Genomic DNA, 21,128 nt, shown 5'->3' with positions numbered 1-21,128 from the left:
TTTTCATCCTCTGATAACTGAGTGTGGCTGGGCTGAGAGTGTAGAAATGTGGGTTCAAGCCTTTTTGGAGAATAGTGCTGTAGGGGCATGTTAGAAGTAATGCCATTGCTTTAACTCATTAACCATCTTGAAAGATTGGCCTTTCCTTAATAAAATAAATCAATTACCAACATTTGGAGGGGAGCAGGTAGTTCTGTCATATGGTTACCTTTCACCATTTGCTTATATGTATTCCCTTATAGTAGTTTAAAATCCTTTTATAGAGAAAATCTTATCCTATTTCCGTAGCAATGAGCAGCCTGGCAGTGAGCAGATGGTCTCCCTCACTGATGCTTTCTTGAATAAACCAGGATTTGGAAATCGCTGTATGAAGAATCAACCTCTTCCGTAAGTTGCTAGCTAATCTCCCTTGACCTGGACACTAACATGGTATTACCAGTAGAACCTGAGCAGGGAAGAAAGAATTGGCTTGACTTTTCAGTGCTGGATTAAGAGTGAGTCACAGTGCTAGCTGTCAATAGCTGGAAGCTGGCTCATATGGCCTTATATTAGGACTTAAACAACCTTGAAATGTGTATTAGTAAGCCAATGAAATCAGACCTGAATCTTTGCAGATTCCCTGGCACATGCCACAGGTGAGTCCCATTAGGTTTTTTCTGTTACTAGTGGTAAAATTTGAAGGAATAATTTCAGCAATTGCTCAGATGATGAAGTAGCAATAGGACAGTCTCTATTGGAGCTATCCTCACTCTGAAGCAGGAACATCAACAGAGCTCTTAAGCTAACATCTGTTGTCCTACCACTTTCTCTGACTGTGGGGCCTGGTTTGGAGGCATTTATGAGTTGGCATGCTGTGTTCCTGATGTGCCATTTGTTCCTCTTCTCCTGCTTCTCTCCTAGTCCTGATATCCATCAACTTGATTCTTCTCTGTCCTCTCTTCTCTTCCCCTTCCTCTCTTTCCCATAGTGCAGGAAGAACAAAGAGAAAACTTTAAAAAAGAAAAGAGGAAAAAGTATTGAATGAGCAGGGAGCAAAGAAAAGCATGATCTCCTAGCTAAGATATGTCTGCTGCAGATTTCACGTGCTATCAGACACATTCCCTTGTTTCTTCCGTTTCCCATCCCACAAGCTGGAGACAATAACCTTGGAAGTGGTGGGGAAGGAGAGATAATATTTATTCATGTTTAGCAAACACTCTAAAATGTTCTCATTAGTCATGACTTATGGGATAAGGTTTAAGAAGAGAATGTTTGGTAAGACTATTGTGATTTTGTGGATTTTTGAGCTCTCCTGAACTGTGTCTCTGCACCACTGAAATACTATGTTTCTCTGCACAGGAACTACCCCTGCACCAATATGCCAACTGCCTGGAATACACCTGCTGTTCATCCTAACCTAAGCAGACTCCTGCTAAGCCACAAGTGGAGTCCTGAGAATCCTTCACCTTCCTGCAAGTGTAGCACTCACAAAAAACTCACTATGCTGCCAGAGTGCCCTGCAGGAGCAGGAGGCCTCCCACCACCACAGGTAATGTTCCTGTGGTACAGACCTTTGTTTAAAAAAACAAACAGACAAAAAAAGCCTCTGATAGTCAGTGAAGGAAAAAGGCTTAGTATGCTGATACCTTGCCAAGCCAATATATATGGGAGGAACTGGGTACATTTTTTAAAGTGAGCAGGAATTGCTGGAATTAAAAACACAGTTTCATATGTTCTGAAAAAACTTGCATGTTTAAATGAAATTTGATCAATATTTTCCTCTAAATTTCAAAACTTTCATATAGAAAAAGTTCAAAAAAAATAACAATTCATCAGATAACTTTTCAAAATTTTTTTTCAGATAACTGAAATTGCCCCCAAACTGAGAATCTTAAAAAAACAAAAATCGTGGTTTATGGGTGGGATCATTTCACTGAAAATTTGAAAAGTTAAAGTTGAGTCAACCCAAAATATTTTTTTTATATTCTTATATGGTTCCGTTTCTAGAAATAAAGTACTAAGCTAGCTAAATGAATCTTTATTTATGTACATGTGCATGATGAGTAATTTATTAATCATTAATGCTATATGGAGAAGAGAGCTACATTCCCACTTGTTTGTATCAGTGAATAATCTTAGTAATGCTCATTGTAAAATGTGCTTGCTCTTTTGTAAAGCAGGGGAAAATTACAGCTTTTCAGTGTTTACATTTTCTAAATGTTTTTCTAACAATTTAAAGAAAATAGAACTGCAGCCGCACTCAGAATAGTAACTGTTAATGCCTCACCGTACACACTGTTCAACTTTAATGTTGCTGTTTGCCAGACTGCACACGTTAGCTAAATGACTTACTAAAATTATTATCATTCTTACACCAGTGGCACAAAGTTAATCAATTTCTGTATCTAAATCCATGACGTGATTTTTTAAAAATACAGATTTGGTTTGCTTTGTTTCTCTATCGCTATTCACAAAACACCAAAGTAAAGTTGTTTTCAAATTTCCATAGAATACCAGGCTATGGACCAAAATAAGAAATGAATAAAGTGGTTATATTCTGATTTCATTTACAGCATCTCAAATTATTTTTGATTTCCAAGTAATCTCCATCTAAATGATACCCACAGTTGAATTTTGATAATTTCATACTAGTGCATTTGAGAGAGAAAACTAGTCTTATACTTTCTATCCAAGTATGATCCTAAATTATTTCTTTTATTTTGCTAATTTTCTAGTCCTCTAAGAGAAATGTATTAAATATAGTAATGTATTATCCTAATCCTTTTGCCTAACTTGTCATGAAGATACAGGTCATATTTGATTCTCCGGGGAAAGGACAGTATGTAAATAATTGTGAAGTATGTTTGGGTGTGGACAGTTCATTTAACGAAGGCACTGTGAAAAGGCTACTAGTCTTACTGTGTATTGTTTAAAATCTACTAGACACCTGTCTCATCTTTATTCTGTGTGTCAGCTAGTACTGCCTCCCTGTGGACAAATATAGGCACTTCTAAAAAGTTCATTATTTTCTGTGTACTAGGCTGGTTTCAGGTTGCAAGGTTTACGCTCTGTACAGGAATTCTTAATAAGTGTATTCTACTCTGGGATGAACTCAGCATCTTTGAGATTCTCAGTTTCACAGGAGCCTTATATTTGCAAGACACTTACAAATGCATCACATGGCATCATTTTCATTAAAAAAAGAAAGTACTCTTCATTCAGATATCTGACATACTAGTGAAGTTGAGCAAGTTTATAGTTTTTAACATGAATTTTTATTTCAACCTGCTAAAGTTTGGATAACTACAAACAACCTTATCTTCACTAAGACCTCAGTTTGTTTGAAAAGCCTCCTCTTTCATAATTAAGAAAAAGTTTTGAGCAAACCTGGCCTTTATTTTGAACAAACACAGGACAAGTTTTTGAGTGAACTGTAACTGTTTTGTCAGACATCACAGATTTCTGTGATTTCATTATTTATTCTTGAATCTCAATGAAGTAAGGATATTTTGGCTAGAAAATGAACGACCCACTCTGATTTCAATGATACTATGAACCTGAACAAACTCCACCTAGAATAATGCAATTCCTGTAAACCAAAGCTAGTTATGCTGTTTCCAGACAAAAGCTTACTTTAATAGGTTTAGAGACTGTGAAGTTTGCTGTGACTGATTGGGTTTTCTTTTCCTTCTAGAGAGTACAGCACAGCACAGAAATTCTTCAAGATCTGACTCACAGAAACATTTCAGATTTTCTAGTGAAAACATATCCCATCCTGATAAAAAGGAGGTAAGGATCGGCTTTTCTTAGTTTTTCACAGATGGCTTTTTGTGCCTGTCCATGAAATTCTCATTACCAATGTGATAAAAAATAGCACTTGATTTGTCACAGTATTTTGTAGGCATGAGCAGCTCCTCCCAGGATGTCCATCCTCCTGATATAAAAACAAGAAGATACCTATTTTAGAAGAGTTAAAATATTTTAACTATATCTACTTGTTTAAACAGGTATATCTTTATTGACAAATCTAAATTTTGATGCACAGGGCATGCCATGTTAGAGGTAATAATGTCAACAGTGAGCAAATTTGTGAACTTGCATGACATGGTGAACTGCCTCGCAGAGATACTAGCTGGAGCATGTGAAGAAACAAACCTACTCTAGCATGACCATCTGCTTGAGTTAATTAGCACTTGCTTCTGAGAAGTGCTAAAGAATCCAGCGACGATGTTAAACGAATATAGCTATCCTATTGCTAGCTCCTGAATTGCTCGAATGCCCTGCATGGTTATTAAATATGCAGTGTCCATGGCATAATATTTCTGATTCATATCTCTACCCTTTTGGTTTCCAGCCAAGCTCTTGAAATGCCCACAATATTATCTATCTGCTGGCTGCCTTTGACTCTTGGGACATATTACAATTCTTTTAGATGCATCTTTTTCAATCAATTCATTATCGATTTAGGATAAAGCCAGTGTGTGTGACTAGAAATCTTGCTCTTCTCTGAATGAGCTGATTATGAATCATGTCAGAAAATAAAAAAGAGGAGAAAAAAAAACACTCCAGAGAATACCAGAAGTCCTGATAACTCCAAAACTCCAAGTAATCAGCACAGAGAATACATATATATAAAAATTTCAAGCTGATTAGGAAAACTGAAGTTCTGCAAGGTATAGGAATTCACCTTTAATTTCCGTCTAAACCAGACAGTACCATTGACTTTGGTTCAGTGCATGATACGGGATTCTGTTTGTCTGTTTCAGCTTGAAGAGCAAATACTGGGTCAATGAGCAAAGGTAAGAAACCAATTCACAGGTCATGGTAGTAAATAAAGAAACAATGAAATTCTGTTTAACCATGGAGCCTCACAGTGTTTCTCTGAATGGACAGGGTAATCGTAGCAGATGCACAGAGCAGACGGAGATGGCTACAGTGTGAAATAGGTTGGGGGTCAGCAAGGGTTTTACAGAGACAAGGGGTTATATTTGTCTGAGCTACTCCTACAAGGGTGAAGGCCAGAGGCGCACAATGGAACTATCGCTGTTTTATTATCTGCAAGAGTCTGACTAATGGGATCTGAGAGGTGGAGACTTACAATACAATAGAGCGCTATATTGCAATAGTGCTCTGATGTGGCTCTGTCTAAGGCAGTGCAGAAATATATGACCCTTCGAATAAAAAAGTGAGGAAGATATAACCTGAGCAGCAGCCTATCATATATGCAGAGGTAACAAAATCAGCTTCTCATCTCCATGCTCAAAATATACAGTAGTTGTAACTACAGTAGTTGTAACCCTAGTTCCACCAGGGTTCTATACTTACATAAAGACAACAGCTAACCTCTATGTGATGTGTGCAGTGCAGATATTAGACTTAGAAAGATGACTGATTAGCTTGAAAAACTTACTTATTTAGGTTTTTGATCAGGGGAGTTAACTTCAAAGGTAGCAGCAGGAGGACTGGCTTCCTTCAGGTGTTGATGAGTCTTTAAAAAACAATAGAGAATCCAGTAGTTATCCAAACAGTCATATTATAATGCCTAAGAAAAAGGAGTAACTCCACAGCAAGACAAGACTGACAGTTATTTTAATCTAAAGATTTTACAGTGGACCAATGACTTTTCTCTACGAATTCTATCTGAATAATAATTTTCTTAGGGTCCTAACATGAATCCCTTGGAAACTAATATGATTTTTATTATTTGTAAAAATGATGAAGACTTAATACAGTTTGTTAGAAAAAGAGTGGAGAATGTTATACGTGAATTACATCGTGTATATAAATCAAATTTATTTTAAAGCTTTTAGCTTTTCCATCAATGTACAGAGCTTTGGGACCATGATGTGACAGACTGATGATACTGTTCTCTTTGTTAGATATGGAGGAATTTCTATAGGAGGAAGGCTCCCAGTCCTTCATGTTTCCGGAGATCAAGTTATCGATTTTTTAAGTGATCTTGGCCGAATGATGAATGTAACAGGAGTAAGCAAGAATTTTTTGGCTCTTTATCAAATAATATATAAAGCTAAAAGAATCATAGCACCAGAATCCCCCCAGAGAGCTGATCTTTAGCCTTTTGTTTTCTTTTTTTCTTTATTTTAGGGAGAAATTTCACTGGCTGCTTCTAAAGAAATTTCTAATTTCCTTAAATACATGGAAACTGAAGATAATATTAAGGTATTTGCTGGAAGTAATCTGTTAACTCAATCTTTATTGAGGCGGATGTCAATTTGTGAGAATATTCTTAGTGGTATTATCAGATGCAAGAAGAACTGTAACACTATATTTATTATGAGTAATATGTAAATGCAAAATTATTTCTAGTAGGAGGGGCTTTTCAAACCACATTGTTTTGAGCCGTACATATCCTGCTAAATCCTGTTAAAATGTGCTCCTACAATATACCTTGGTAGAGTAGTTTTCCAACCCTGTTGGAAATGATTCTTTAAAAGCACAATGTGTGAGCTCCTCCTGCTGGACTTGTTCCTAGGAGTTAGGAAATCGTGTTCCTGGGTTCTTCCTGGCTGACAATACCCACCAAAATAGGTAGAAGACAGTCAAGTTTTTCCCTGCAGCACAGGATTATTATTTAAAGCTTCCTAAATGAAGTTATGCTTTCTGGCTCTTTTAGGTGTGGTTTAACAATAAAGGCTGGCATGCTGTGGTTAGTTTCCTTAATGTAGCCAATAATGGAATCCTTAGAGCTCACCTGCGAACTGGCCAAGCCCCTGAAGAATATGGAATCACTGTTATAAACCATCCTCTGAACCTCACTAAGGAGCAGCTCTCTGAAGTTACTGTGTAAGTTTGCCTGTGTTCTGCACTGGCTTCTGCCCCTTCCTCTGCTGACAGCTTACCACCTCCACTGTGCTCACACTCTGAGTGGGGTTACTTCAGTTCACAGAATATGGAAGGTCTTCCTGAAAGCTTTTATTCTTACCAGGAATTAGGTGTAAAATCCATTCTTTTCTGTTTCATTGTGCTCCCATAGAAGTTCACTCCATTTCCACATATGAGCCGTGACCATTGGTTATACATGATTACATTTTTTTGTTGATTTCACAGCACTGAAGCCAGGTTCTAAAGTCATCTTTCATGCTCTGAAGCTGGTAGGTCTACTCAGGAAATAACACAGAGATCAGAAATTGTCCTGAAGTGACTACAGATAGGCAGTAGCCAACAGCCTGTGGCTTGGGTGCCAAGGACACAGGCACGTGGTAGGTTTGCTGTGTTCCAGAATCTTGGGAGACATAATTTCTTGAAAAAGACACCCATGAGACAACATGACTCGCCACTCATGTCTCCTACTCAGTTCAGAAAACAATAAAGCTGAAAACTTCTGCCTTAGCACAAAGACAAGATTTGCTGTTGATCCAACTGTGTCTTGCCTCTCTGAATACCTCTTCTTTCAGCTCCCAGAACACTTCTACCATTATGCCTTGCTACCTAGTTTGAGAAAGAAAACATCACCCATGAAAGGCTGTCAAACCTTGCTATATAGAGAAACTAAATTGTCTCAGAGAAAGTAAAAACAATCAGGGAATGGAGCCATCAACATTCATATTTGTTAGCTACTGTCCCAAATATAACATGGGAAAATACATCAGCACATTTTGGAATTGGAAAAAACTACTTTCAAAACAACCTTACTATTTCTAGATCTTAAAATTGCCTCCAGCTTTCCCAGATGTTAAAAAAGTGTCGTGTTGCTTCCATTCCCTTGCTCACAGCCCCTTCTGCTTATGCTCCAATGCAGGCTGACAACTTCGGTGGATGCTGTTGTTGCCATCTGTGTGATTTTTGCCATGTCCTTTATCCCAGCCAGTTTTGTTTTGTACCTGATTCAAGAACGTGTTACAAAAGCCAAACACCTCCAGTTTGTCAGCGGTGTGAGCCCTGCTGTCTACTGGTTAACTAACTTCATGTGGGACATAGTGAGTAACTGCTGGCCTGATTTCATAGCTTGCAGTTGTTCATGGATTTGGATTAGCTGAGGCCTAAAAGGAGAATTGAGTGAGGGTAATTTCGAGCATTGCAAAGCATTTATTTCCTGAAGTGTTTCTCAGAGAATGTGCTAAGGATCTGACCTCTCCTAAATAATTTTAAATGAGGAAATTAAATCAGGTACACAACTCATTATTCAACTCATGAATCTGGAAGTGTTGTAATCATATAGATTTCCAGTCCTTACCCCTGAATGTGTAATAAAATACAAATAACCATAGCAGGTTAAAGCACAGTTGCCAAAAGATAATCACACCTGCCCTTTAGAAGCACCTTAATGTGTTTCAAGATATTCAAGATATCTAAAAGGCAGATGCACAGTCTGCTGGAGCCGCAGCTGGAGGCCAGACAAAATACTCTAGGGTATCTAAAATGATACGTGACGTATTTGTTGAGGCCCATTTTGTTGTTCATAAAGAACAGGCCAGGCTTGCTTAGACCAGGCTCAGCTATCCTTCCATTAATCCTCACACTGCTGTTACAAGGGAACAAATTCTTTGCCTCCCTAAGGCACAACAAGGGCCTATTTTGTAGCCATGTCTTCCCTACAATGGAAGGAGCCAAGGGCTTATGCAATAAGAAAAGTATGAACATGAAGAGGCCCCTTTAGGCTCCAGAAGGCTGCTCCCTCATGCAGAGGTTAAGCAAAGTGCTAATTTAGTAAATGAGGGAAAAGAAGCAGGTCTCTAAGCTCCTATTGTCTGCTGGTCACAAGTTGCTCCAGTCGCAGCAGCTTCCTTGTCCAGGAATTCTGCCTAGCTGTGGCCGTTAAGCACCTGGTGCAAAGGTGTTATTCAGTGTTAGCTGTGCTGTGAAAAGCTCTGCATAGGCAGCACTGTGCATTGCTGTGAGCCAGCACTACTGTTACTGAGTGGAGATGCTGAGCAGAGCAGTTGCCAAAACATGCTCATTTTAGCTTCCTCTCAGGTTTGTGGTTCAAGTTAGTAGCATTCTCCATTTTATACACAGCCTTTGCAACGCCAGAAACTACACTTTCCCTGCATACCCACTGCCTCCTTCTGTGGATAGAAAGAGTCTGCTGGCAGTGTGGTCTGCTAGCAGGACCATGAAACAACTCGTCCCCAAACCATAATTTAAGGAACAACAATGTGTTGCATTTTTGATGAATAATCTGATAAAAGGTGTGTCAGAAAAATGTTGAGTGCTGCCTTAAGCCTGCCGATCGAAAAACTGAGAGCCAGTAGTCTAGCTCATAAATGCCAGTGCTTCATCAAATTGAAAATCTTTTTGGAATAACATGTAGGGTCTGGATAGGTTTCCAGACCTTCTCAGGTCTCATACACTGATCTTTCCCCTATGATGTGCCAGGTGAATTATGCAATGAGTGCTGGAATGGTTGTGGGTATATTCGCTGGATTCAACAAGAAGGCATACACTTCTCCGACTAATCTCCCTGTGCTTGTTGCTTTGCTGCTTCTGTATGGGTGAGTCTTCAAGGTTGTTCCTGCATATGGGGCCCTATACTTCACACTGGAAAGATTTCCTGTGGTTGAGCTTGGTAGTCAGTGAAATTCAGCTTTAAAGAGTAAAACTGTGTGGGTACAGTACAGGTTGGAAAGGGGTTCTGCCACTGTTTCGGGATACTCTTTGTGGCCACATGCTATATGGGGATTTTTGTCCCTACCTCACTTAAGTTTTCAGCATTAAATGTAATCTTTACAGGAAAATATAATGCTTCTTTTTTTTCTGCTTTCTGATGCGTACATTGTATAGAATTGGAATGGTTGTTTATTTGCCTCTCTGATAGCCAATACCTTTAAGTTCTTTTTGCCTTTAAACCCAAGGAGTAAAGTGTGGCTGAGTCCGCAACAAATGTATTTTTTCTTTAAATGGGCATTTGTGTTGACAAAGTAGCATTTTATAGGGCTGACTGAAATTCACTTTGTCTCTTATTTAATATTAATGATTGTATTTTTTTACTTATGAAATCATACTCCTGCTGACTCTGCAGCTAGAGTAATCTGGGGAAAACAGATCACCCGATTTGTTTCTTGAGTTGAAAAATAAATGAAGCTTCTCACATCCTCCTTTATTTATCACTAATTATGTCTAAGAGGGCACAGATCTTTTCCTGACAGACTACCTTTCATTTTTAGTAGTTTTCCTGTTCTTTGAATGAAAATCTTGAGGAAATGCAAATTAGCATTTAATGTCTGTAAAATGCTTCATGATAAGAAATGATATCAGAATGTCCACTATTTCATTACATCTTTTTAAAGTATTTTAAGTATTTAAGTCTTTTAAAATATTGTCTGTGGTGAAGGCCATGTATATTATTTAAAAATAGAGTTATTCTGGTGCATGTGGATGGACACTTAAAATGTCTTCTCTTATTTTAAAGCATCTATTAAGATTTTTTTACAAAAAAAGTCATAATCACATGGCAGTCATTTCAATAATGATTTTGCAATTAGCTATTCAAAATAAAAAGTAGAAAGCAAGAGAGATTCATAGAATCATATATTAGCCCTTGCTTCCAGCTCTAGAATGCAAATGGAAAATTTAAGATGATTCTTTGTAACAACACTTTTATTATGCCATGAAAGCAATGCAGGCTGTTGTTATTGAATTCTTCTTAGTCAGACTGATTGTGGCTAGGCATTTTAAGTTTATTCCAGAGGAATATTCCTCTTCTGCTCTCAATATGCATTTACTATGTCCAAAAAATCATGGCACATGAAGCTTCAAATCAAGAGTGAAACACAATGGTAGAGAAGCTATGAGAGAATATCAAAACATATAGAGTTTCTGATTTCTTTGGGCAGTTCCAAAGGCTGAGCATTATCTGGCAAAGCAGAACATCATATTGGCTTTATCTGACCTTTACTTGTTTCTCCTTCCAGATGTAGAGTCCAGTGGGATATACAAGCATATCTGGGATAATAATTACCTTGCTAGCCTTTTCTCAATTTCATCAGTTTCCATTATCCTATACTTGAACAGTAAACAAGACTAAGAAGAAAAAACTTATCCAGTAACCAGGGAAAAATATTCCTGTGAATCTCTGATTATGCCATTATTATGGCATTTCATTGCACTTGAGATGAGAAGAAGAAAACTCACCTTTGTGTTTTCGGTAGGCAAACTAGCACGAATGCTGGAAGCTTTTATCATAGTATTTCTATCTTTTGCATGCAGGTGGGCAGTAATTCCCATGATGTACCCTGCTGCTTCTTTCTTCAGTGTCCCTAGCACTGCTTATGTTGCATTGTCTTGTATTAATCTCTTTGTGGGGATCAACAGCAGTGCTATTACGTTCATCCTGGAGTTGTTTGAAAATAACCCGGTAAGTGATGTTTTTGTGAAACCTTGTTTTAAAGAGATTAGCAAAGAGTGTCCAAGTATCATCATCTCAAGAGATAACTGCCTTTCTCTACCTCACCATTTTTCTGGCAGTAAATAAGTGGATGGGGAACTTGCTGAGTGACTGCAAAGACAGGTGAGCAGAATAACCCAGAGTAGTAGTGAATCTCAGGGAATTTGATATCTTGGGCTACCATCCAAACACACAGGGAATTACACAAAGATTTTCATCTCTGCAAGCAAACTTTCATCTCCTTTCACAACTGTGTTGATGGGGGCACTTCATGCTTGCTTCCACAGTCTGGGTTGTACAGGAAGAGGGATAAGATTGAAAAGTGTGATCATCACACCAAGAAAAGGCACTTGTGCCTACTAGACATTAAGCCAGAGGAGATGTTCTGTTTACAGTAGCATTTTGAGAGTTGCCCAGAAATGATTTAATACTACCAGATTGGTGACAGAAAGCATACGAATAGACAGAATAGAGTGGTGCCAAAATTAACTCTTAGAAAAGCTATCTGATTTATAAATCAGATGGTTTGTATATACTACTACTGCCTCTACAGCCACTGATTCTCTGGCCACTGAGGCTATGACACCGTTTTTACATCTGGCTCCAATATAACTAGTTATCATTACAGACAGTGCATTTTCAGACACTCTAGTGATCAAGCATTGTTGTTTCATGGGCTGGAGAAGTGGATCTTGGCTCAATTAGAGTTACGGTTTCAAGGGCCAACTTTACAATACTTTCTGTCCCTGGTGTTTCTGCTTTCTCAACCATGCCCCTTGATAAAATAGGATTCAGTCTAGTGCCAGTCAGTCTGCGGGGCTTCTTTGAGAATATGTCCATTGCATACACCATGCTTCCAGAAGGAATATTGCCCTTCTCTGGATTCAGTGGTAGTGCAGCTAGACTGCTACTGGTGCTTATGCTGTTTTGGCTATCTTGCTGCACCAAGGTCTACTGTGTACTTATACCCCGCAACTGGTACTTTTTAAGATTACACTAGTCCTGATTATGGAACTATTCCAGCCATAAATAAAAGTATTACAATAGGTAAGTACTAGTCTTTTTTTTCATTTTACAATAGGTGACAATAGAATTACATGTTGCCTCTGCTACATAGAGAAATATTTTACTATGATGATTTCTCTCTTGACAATTTTTAATGAGCACTTGGCTTGGTGCAATGTATGCCAGCATTCTCCTACACAGAGTTCTAGGTTGCAGATGCTTTGGGTGTAGCTTGATAACCACCCTGTGTTTTTTTGTTGTGATTTTGTTGTTTTGTTGTCCAGTTTCTTCAACATGACAGAGAACTTTTCATTCATCATGCTGTTTTTTTAAAGATGTCTAGTTTCAACTGCTTTATGATGATATTTCTGTTTCTTATAGTCCTTGCTGAAATTTAATAAAACATTGAAAAATGTGCTGATTGTCTTCCCACATTTTTGCCTGGGCCGTGGACTCATTGACTTGGCCATGAATCAAGCTGTGAGTGAAGTATATGCCAGATTTGGTAAGTAAGAGTCAATAAGCAACAAAGGATATCAGTGTTATAAGTCCTGGCACTGGATGAGATGTTTGGAAATATAATTTTGGAAGATAACTGGCCATTTCTGAAATTCCCACTTTTCACATCATCAGGTAGGTGGGGAAGAGTGAGAATAAAAATTCAACTCCTTAGAAAGAGTTGCAGCTTCTGATCCAACTGCCAGAGCTCCAGGGCCTGACCAATATTCTGTACTGGAAAAGAAATTTGTTCAATGCTAGACTCTGGTCAGTGTTCATAACTTGTCCTAAAGTCCTTAAATCATCACAGCTGGGATGTGTTTCTTCATTTCTTTTCATTTCATTTGAATACTTTGACAGCCCTTATCTTAATGTTTAAAGGCATCCTCTTGGATTGTGGATGTGGCTGTCTGGTATCAGACAACTTCTTATTAAAGAGTAGTGATTAAAAAAAAAAACTTTTTTTATTCAGAAGTATGTCTTCCACATAATCCATGCAAATTTCTTGATATGATGTACAAATAATTACTTACTAAGAGAGCTAGTACTCATTTTTGTTCCCCTGCAGCAACACCCATGGAGCTAAGCTGAGCCTGTGTTATATTTTCTTAAGAATCTTTACTGGAAAATGGCAGAAATTACCTGATCAAATGAAAGTACACGATCAAATAAAGTACAGATTTTTCATCCTAAACTATTATGCTTTTATCTTTTGTTCTGAGGAGCAGTGTTTTGTTTCGGCAGTATTTCACCTTTCTTCCCGGTGCTCTCTCTCCAAAGGCGAGGAGTATGTCTCCAATCCATTTCAGTGGGACTTTGTGGGAAAGAACCTGGCTGCCATGGCTGTTCAAGGGATTGCATACTTCATTCTGAATCTGCTTATGCAGCACCGTTTGTTCTCCACAGGATGGTATGTCTAAAAGCTTGTATTAATGTTTCTTTATTAGCAGGAGGAGTCTCTTTGATATTCTGTCTGTCCCTCTTACTTTCTCTTTTCTTTCTCTTTCTCTGTATTTGTGGCTTTAATAGCTTCATCCTGTTTACTTATCTGATTTCATTTTAATTCATTGATATCCTGGTTCAAGAAAACATTTAAACATATGCTTAAGTCTCTATCTTCATTGTTTTAACAATATTTAAGCTTATGTTTGCATAACTTATTAAATAAATCAGTTTTCTTGAATTAAAACTTTAATGTAAACTTTCTGGATCAAGAAATTGTAATAGTGAGATTACCAAATCACTTGGAAAGTTTAGAGTATCCTAAGTGCTGGCATGAGATACTATCCTGACATCTTAAGACTGAAGTTCTTGGCACAGGAGTTGCAGCCTCAGCACCATGCAAGCATCCACTCTTTGCTTTACAAATGTGCCCGTCTTAATGAAAGGAACTGCCTTCCAGGGGTGAGTGGATCATTCTGTCCTGCTGGAGATTGCCAACAAGGGTATTAATTGATACTATTCTGAAAATATTGTCTTACAGGGAACTCTTCTCAAAAGATTTGTAGAAGGGTATCAATTCACGAGTTACTGAAGAGCTGCCATTAGCCAAAGCTGTGGCTGAGCAGCACCTTATGTCATAACAGTGACTGAAGAGGCACGCTCACTTGAACAGCAATTCCCTCCCTTTTTAGTACTTACAGTTTAACTTTCAAAAGTCAGAGATTCTCTCAAATGCAGAAGTGCTCAAGCCAATGTCACATTGTGAAGTTTCAATCCTGCTGGTTCCACCAGTCACCTTTGTAGGAGTTGAGTATCCATTGTTTCATATGTAATTGCACCCAGGGCAAATCATTGTTTCTTCAAGCAATCTCTTGTTTTTCCCAGGCTGGCTGAGACTATCAATTCACCTATTGTTGATGAAGATGAGGATGTTGCAGAAGAAAGAAAAAGAATTATGAATGGAGAGAACAAAACAGATATCCTACAATTGCAAGAACTGACTAAGGTACTATTTGAGAAAGACGAAATAATAACTTGCTTCCTTTAGAGTACACTTGAGCTGTGGATGCAGATGCATATTGTATTTTTTCAAAATCATCCTTGCACCTTGGAAAATAACAAATATTTTTGAAAGTCAGGGTTTGGCCATTTCCATTGATTAAAAATCAAAGTAGAAGAAAGCCCAGCAGGGACAGTGCAACTCTCCTTGCTCATTCCCTTTCCATTTTTTTTTTTTTTTTTTTTTTTTATCTCACACCATCCAACCTGTTATATATTGAGTGTCTATTTCTACTACTGGTGTTTTTTCTGCAATGTGTTTTTTCCATAGATTAGTTTAATCTCAAGCTAACCATTCAGTTGCCTTCCCACTGAGTACTATAGTTATTGCTAGTTAATCTTTCCAGAAACTGAAAGTATCTAATTGATGCTTTGAGAATGCATGCGAGCTTGAGCTACAGAAATCCAAAGATTGCACACATTGCTGGAATCTCATGAACAGAGAACTGGAATATCATTCTTTAGTCCAACTTGCTGTATTGTTCCACTCTGATATACCAGAAATACTTTGTCATAGTGAAATGTAAGGTCTGTCTCCTAGTGTTAAAGATATGAAGTAAAAGGATGGACAAAGAAAACTTAGCATTTTGAGGGATCATTACAAATGTATATATTGTAGGTAAATGTTTTGCTCTGTGGAATGCTTACTCTTTCTTTTAAAATTTTTATTTAGCTGTCTTTTATTCTTGCCTTGGTTTTGAATTTGCCTCATCCCAATCGCATTAAACTAAAAAATTCAGAGGATTTTCTCTGCTGCAGATGTCTTGAAGTAGGATTTTTCATTTTTTCTGTCGTTTTAGATTTATGCAAGTAGGAGCAAGCCAGCAGTGGACAGACTCTGTGTTGGCATCCGTCCTGGAGAGGTAGGTTGTTCAGTGGCACTAAAATATGTTCCATGGATCAAATAAGATTTCATAGACCTGTTGATTTGCAAGTTGGAAATACTGAAGAATGTGATAAATTTTATAACTTAGTGCTTTGGTCTTCTGGGAGTGAATGGTGCTGGCAAAACAACAACATTCAAAATGCTCACTGGAGATACTGATGTGACAGCTGGGGATGCTATAGTGGCTGGCAACAGGTAAGTGCCTAAAAAATTTACAATCCATTTACCAGGCAGGAGTGCCCAGATTATACTCTCGATGACTCTCAGCATTTCCTTTCCAGTTTTATGTCACTGAGAGTTACTACAGCTAACGCACACTGATGCTTCACAATTTTAACATTGTTTGTATTGAAAAATTTGTGAGTAAGTTATAGTAATGCTAAAGGTGGGACAAGCCAATGAAATCTGATCCTGTAACTGTATGAGGAGATAGCCCAGAGCTCCCAAACCTAAGATATCCATCCTAAAGAGTACTTGATCTGAGCTTCGAGACTTATCTCTATTTCTAGCCACTTTGTTTATACGGTGCATAAGTGAATACATTGTGATATGGTATTTGTTTATGTTGGTTTATTTTCAGGTTTTATGTCTTGGTTTCTTAGGTGTGGTTGGGCATGACTCTGTTGCTGTGATTTGAACAATAACTGTTTATTTGTACTTCTCTCTTCTTTCACTGCTACTACCAGCAGACAATGTTAGCCTTGTGTCTTGTCTCTCTGCTCCCAGTGACCACACTCTGCAATGAAATTGCTTGATTTGTTTCATCTAGAAACAAGCACCATTTACAAAGAATAATTTCTGCTGAGTAGATTTTCAAGAACTCTTCAAGATGGCCTATACTTAAACAGGAATATGGGTGAGGGAAAACAGGTTTCCACTATTACCAAGACTCAGCTGACTTGAATGAGAGTATATTGTTTGTTATACTATGTAGTTAGATGTTTTAGTAGGCACCTGTATAAGGGAGAATTCATTTTCATATTACAAGAGCTGTTGCCTCAGAAAAGAAAGGTTTTACTCGAACTGTCTATCTCTGTCTTAAAGCTATACAGATATGAGATTTTTTTCTTTGATTCTCCAGTATATTGACCGACATCTCTAATGTCCATCAAAACATGGGATACTGCCCTCAGTTTGATGCCATTGATGACCTGCTCACAGGACGGGAACATCTTTACTTATATGCACGCTTGAGGGGGGTTCCAGCAGAGGAAATCCAGAGGGTAAACCAGTCTTGCTTTTGACTTCTTCATAATTATACTGAGTATTTGTGGTGATTGACTGGGTTCATTTCATATCTAGGGCCAGAATTTCCAAAGCAGGCTTGCCTTTTCTATTTTGAAGTCCTGGGAGTGGTTTCTATCATTTTGGATGGATAAATACAAGACTGTACTGTCGAATCCAGGTTCTTAGGCATGAGCGATACCTGCAAACTGGAACTAACTGTGGAAGGCTAAAAATGCAGCTGCTATGACACAACCATGCTGGTTGCTGTTTTGTTCTCATCTTTAAAGTTGCTAACATATGAGAAAGAAAATGTGAAGAAGATTCTAGAAGACAACAGCTTACATTTTTGCAGAGTTAGGAAATCTATATCTGGGGCTGGGTTATGGCTTTATGTCAAGAAATTAGAATTCCTCTCATCATCACAAGATTTTTGGACCCCTTCCTGCTCCAATTCTAAAATGAACGTGCTAAAACCCAGGTTTGCCATGTCTCTGATGGAAGAAGGCTGTGTCAGCAATCCAGTTTGCTAATCATTAACTGTTATGTGAAAAAGACTGTCTCTCTCATAGGTTGCTGAGTGGGGCATCCAGAAGCTGGGACTTCCTATGTATGCGGACCAGCTGGCTGGTACCTACAGTGGTGGCAACAAGCGCAAGCTCTCCACTGCCATTGCACTGATAGGCAGCCCACCACTAGTCCTGCTAGTAAGTGCATAGCAATGTAGCTTTGTGATAGTGCAGTGCGACACCTCATTCAAATGTATCCTGTAAGAAGTACAAGCATGTTTAATGACAGTCCTTACAAGCTGCTTTCTGCCCTTAACTCACGTCCACTTCAATGTAATTTTGAGTTCTTTAATTTTGGAGACTGGTAGACATAGTTATGTTTTGAATGTGCCCTAAGTGATTATGAAAGATCTTCAACAAAGAATGACTTGAAATAAAATCTATAATCTAGACAAATCTGAGCTGGTTTCAGTCTACCTTTTCTTGTCAAATTATAATCACTCATGTAAGAGATGATTTTATGATATATATACCTTGCTGATTTATCCAGCAGAAAAAACATCTGAGAGAAGGATAACTGCCCTTTTGCAACCTTTAGTATCTCTGTAATGAACTATAGAAATTTAGACTAAATATAGAAATACTGAAATGTAGTTCTTGTTGAGTAAAACTAGATATTTGCATAGTTCAATGGTAATTCTAAATGCAATTACTTCAAAAATTACCTTTTAGATTGTACTGTAGCACTTTATTTTTTAGGATAAAAAAGAACTTTTTAATAACTTTCTGATACAATGGCTACTTGTGCAATTTCATTTGCCTTTACATGTATTCTGTACATAGTAAACAGACAGATTAAATGTTTTCTCATTGTTTTTCAGCAGCAAATATTGAATGACAAATGTTTTCTCCCAGAATTATTTTTTTAAGCTACTGACTGAATTGACTGATTTATACAGGACCAGATCCTCAGCTACTGACTTCACTAGCTTCTTGGGTGGAGAAATGTGTCCTATGTGTTTATGTATGAAAGAAGTAAGGTTATTTTTAAAGCCACATTTGATAAAATTTGATGTAACTGCTACTCTCTGTTTCTTTTGGTTTTGGTTTGATTTGGATCCTAGATGCTTTGGTAATGAGGTATTGCAAATGCTTAAAATTTTGGTAGCTAAGATCCCAGACACTGTGGACTATATCTGTCATAATGGTCACTACATTCTCTTCCCTGTAGCTGTCTTACACAGACAGAATTCTATTCTTACCTATGATTTTTTGAATTTGTTTCCTTACTGTTAAAGACTGCTTTGTGGCCAGAAGTTTATTAATAACCATCCTTTTCCAAGGCACATGTGCTTTCTCAAGGCAGAGATTTCAGTAGGGAAGCAGTTATACACTGAGGCCAAAATACACAAAGAATCAATTCAAAATGGATTTGCTTTTTCTTATCTGCTTCTTTGACCAAGGCTGTCTTAACATTTTCCTTCCAGGATGAACCAACTACTGGAATGGACCCTCGGTCTCGGCGCCTCCTATGGGACTCGATTGTCAGCGTGCTCAGAGATGGACGAGCTGTGGTTCTAACCTCGCACAGGTAAAAAGAGTTGGAAGTCAGGCAATTTACTGAATCTCACAGCAGCTGAAGTTAAGTTTTATCTCAAATATCTGTTCTCTATTTTGAAAGTATGGAAGAATGTGAAGCTCTCTGTACTCGTTTAGCCATCATGGTAAAAGGAACCTTCAAATGCCTGGGCACAATTCAGCAGCTCAAATACAAGTAAGCATTTTTTTTATTATTATTATTCCTGAATGGTAGAGGTTTATGGAGACACTCAGCACACATGACATATACCCTTCTTAATATAGCCATTCTGTTTGAAGGACTAACCCAAGAACTGTCATTTAAACAGGCTCATTTGTACAGGCAGCTCTGTGATATACTGGACAACTTGAGCAGACCTCATTTCCACTCTTTTATGCTACAGATTGCTTCTGCTGGACAAGTACAGACTGATTAAATTCCTACAGAGCTTAACCTTTGGCACTGTCTTTCAGATATTGTCAATGTTATCATAGCTGCTGAAAATTAATATCCTTCCCTGAATAACAGACCTAAGGTCCTTTAGGATCCTAAGGACCTTTAGGTCTTCACCTAAATCCCAAACCCATATTTGCTTCCCAGGTTTGGAGATGGCTACATTGTCACTCTGAAAATCAAAGCTCCAAAGTGTGGGATGCCTCCAGATCTGAGTCCTGCTGAGCAGTTCATACACATAAACTTCCCAGGGAGTTTACAGAGAGAGAAACACTACAACATGCTGCAGTATCAGATTTGCTCCTCCTCTCTGGCTAAGATCTTTCGGTTAATAATCTCCAATAAGGAAAACTTGCATATTGAAGAATACTCTATCTCTCAAACAACTTTAGATCAGGTGAGTAAAAATTAAAGCATCCCTGAGAGAGCCTGTCAGTCAGGAACTGGGCAATGCAATGGGGATGTATCCAAATACCTGAAGGACCATACTGTTCAGTGTAGAGGATTTTTCTTCCACCTATTACTCAGGCAAAACTCCCAGACCCCTCATCAAGGAGGAGGGATCAGATATGAAATCTGTAACTAATTCTCTGAGTAAAATACATGCCATCTCAAAGCTGTTGAGACAGCATTTCCCAGTTTCCAGAGTTCACTCAACCCATTCCATTAGGAGCAGCAGTCTGAGCAAGGTCAGCTATTCAGAATGAGCTGGGAATAACCTAGTGATTCTTTCCATTTATTTTAAATAAGGGTTTTTGACAGTGTTGTGTCAGAGGTACTGTAGTACCCAATCAAATGTTTATACATCTCTCTCATGCATTTTTATACAGGAACAGTTAGATACAAAAAAACCTGGAAAGTCCACTGGGGCTGTGGGCAGCACATAGTTCCTAGAGGGCGCTAGTCCCATCTGCCTGCTTTTCAGAGTAGTTCAGGGCCTGCATATACAAAGCTGTCTTCTGTGGGGATGCTAGTGAGAGAAACATCCAGACTGCCTTACAGCTTCCTAGTAAAGACACTGTCTCCTCTCCCTATGACAACCAAACTCGCTCATTTTGCTCAGGCCATGCAAGCTTTGCTGAACCCATCTCCTGCTGAAAAAAATCTGAGTTGTAAGCAAATGCATCCAAAGGAAGGAAAAAAGTTGCAACAAATTTTATCAAAATAAAGAAACTAACGATCTCTACTGATGCTCAGGGTTCTGCTCCAGTAGATGCCTCCGGACACCCCTTTCTGCCTCTTGCCTGCAGAGAGGCCAAGAGGTTGCAAACTTACAGAGCCATTCAATCAACTCAACTCAGTCAATGAGATGATGATATTTGTCTGCTGTCCTCACATAGGTTTTTGTGAACTTCGCTAAACAGCAGATGGAGGATGAGGAAATTCCTTTGCATCCCCGTGCAGCTGGAGCCAGCCGAGAAGCAAAGGTGTCTCCTGCTTTGCCTCAACAGGCAGTTGTATAAACTATTCCTACAGCCACTAGCATCAAGAGTGCACAGTGCAAGGACGTGCCATACCAGAGCAGTACAAGGGTAAAATAAAGGTTCTCATGCTCAGTATTATGTTTTTTATACCTTTCTGAGCACTGTGCTCACAACTCCTTAGCAATAGCAAACTTCCACTGCTCTACAAGAGAACTAAGTGCAATAC

The 21,128-nt window shown here is 38.4% G+C and overlaps 1 protein-coding gene across 1 annotated transcript in view; it reads left to right on the top strand.

The window, feature by feature from the left end:
- ABCA4 (ATP binding cassette subfamily A member 4) overlaps positions 1 to 21,005 on the top strand; it is a 76,931-nt gene extending 55,926 nt beyond the window's left edge. Inside the window, exons 29-49 of the mRNA XM_062580957.1 lie at positions 289 to 387; positions 1,339 to 1,528; positions 3,674 to 3,768; positions 4,746 to 4,778; positions 5,859 to 5,964; positions 6,085 to 6,159; positions 6,614 to 6,783; positions 7,739 to 7,916; positions 9,316 to 9,431; positions 11,146 to 11,293; positions 12,710 to 12,833; positions 13,607 to 13,736; positions 14,654 to 14,774; positions 15,628 to 15,690; positions 15,802 to 15,908; positions 16,795 to 16,936; positions 17,510 to 17,644; positions 18,934 to 19,037; positions 19,128 to 19,220; positions 19,626 to 19,875; positions 20,819 to 21,005. Of these exons, the coding sequence (XP_062436941.1) occupies positions 289 to 387; positions 1,339 to 1,528; positions 3,674 to 3,768; positions 4,746 to 4,778; positions 5,859 to 5,964; positions 6,085 to 6,159; positions 6,614 to 6,783; positions 7,739 to 7,916; positions 9,316 to 9,431; positions 11,146 to 11,293; positions 12,710 to 12,833; positions 13,607 to 13,736; positions 14,654 to 14,774; positions 15,628 to 15,690; positions 15,802 to 15,908; positions 16,795 to 16,936; positions 17,510 to 17,644; positions 18,934 to 19,037; positions 19,128 to 19,220; positions 19,626 to 19,875; positions 20,819 to 20,941 (2,602 nt within the window). The 3' untranslated portion in view covers positions 20,942 to 21,005. The remainder of the gene's footprint in view (positions 1 to 288; positions 388 to 1,338; positions 1,529 to 3,673; positions 3,769 to 4,745; positions 4,779 to 5,858; positions 5,965 to 6,084; positions 6,160 to 6,613; positions 6,784 to 7,738; positions 7,917 to 9,315; positions 9,432 to 11,145; positions 11,294 to 12,709; positions 12,834 to 13,606; positions 13,737 to 14,653; positions 14,775 to 15,627; positions 15,691 to 15,801; positions 15,909 to 16,794; positions 16,937 to 17,509; positions 17,645 to 18,933; positions 19,038 to 19,127; positions 19,221 to 19,625; positions 19,876 to 20,818) is intronic.
- Positions 21,006 to 21,128: the final 123 nt, after the last annotated feature.

The sequence above is a fragment of the Rhea pennata genome, chromosome 8, assembly GCF_028389875.1.
Source record: "Rhea pennata isolate bPtePen1 chromosome 8, bPtePen1.pri, whole genome shotgun sequence".
Lineage (NCBI taxonomy): Eukaryota > Metazoa > Chordata > Aves > Rheiformes > Rheidae > Rhea > Rhea pennata.
The sequence above is the reverse complement of the archived record's forward strand: the minus strand, read 5'-3'. Positions and strand labels throughout refer to the sequence as shown.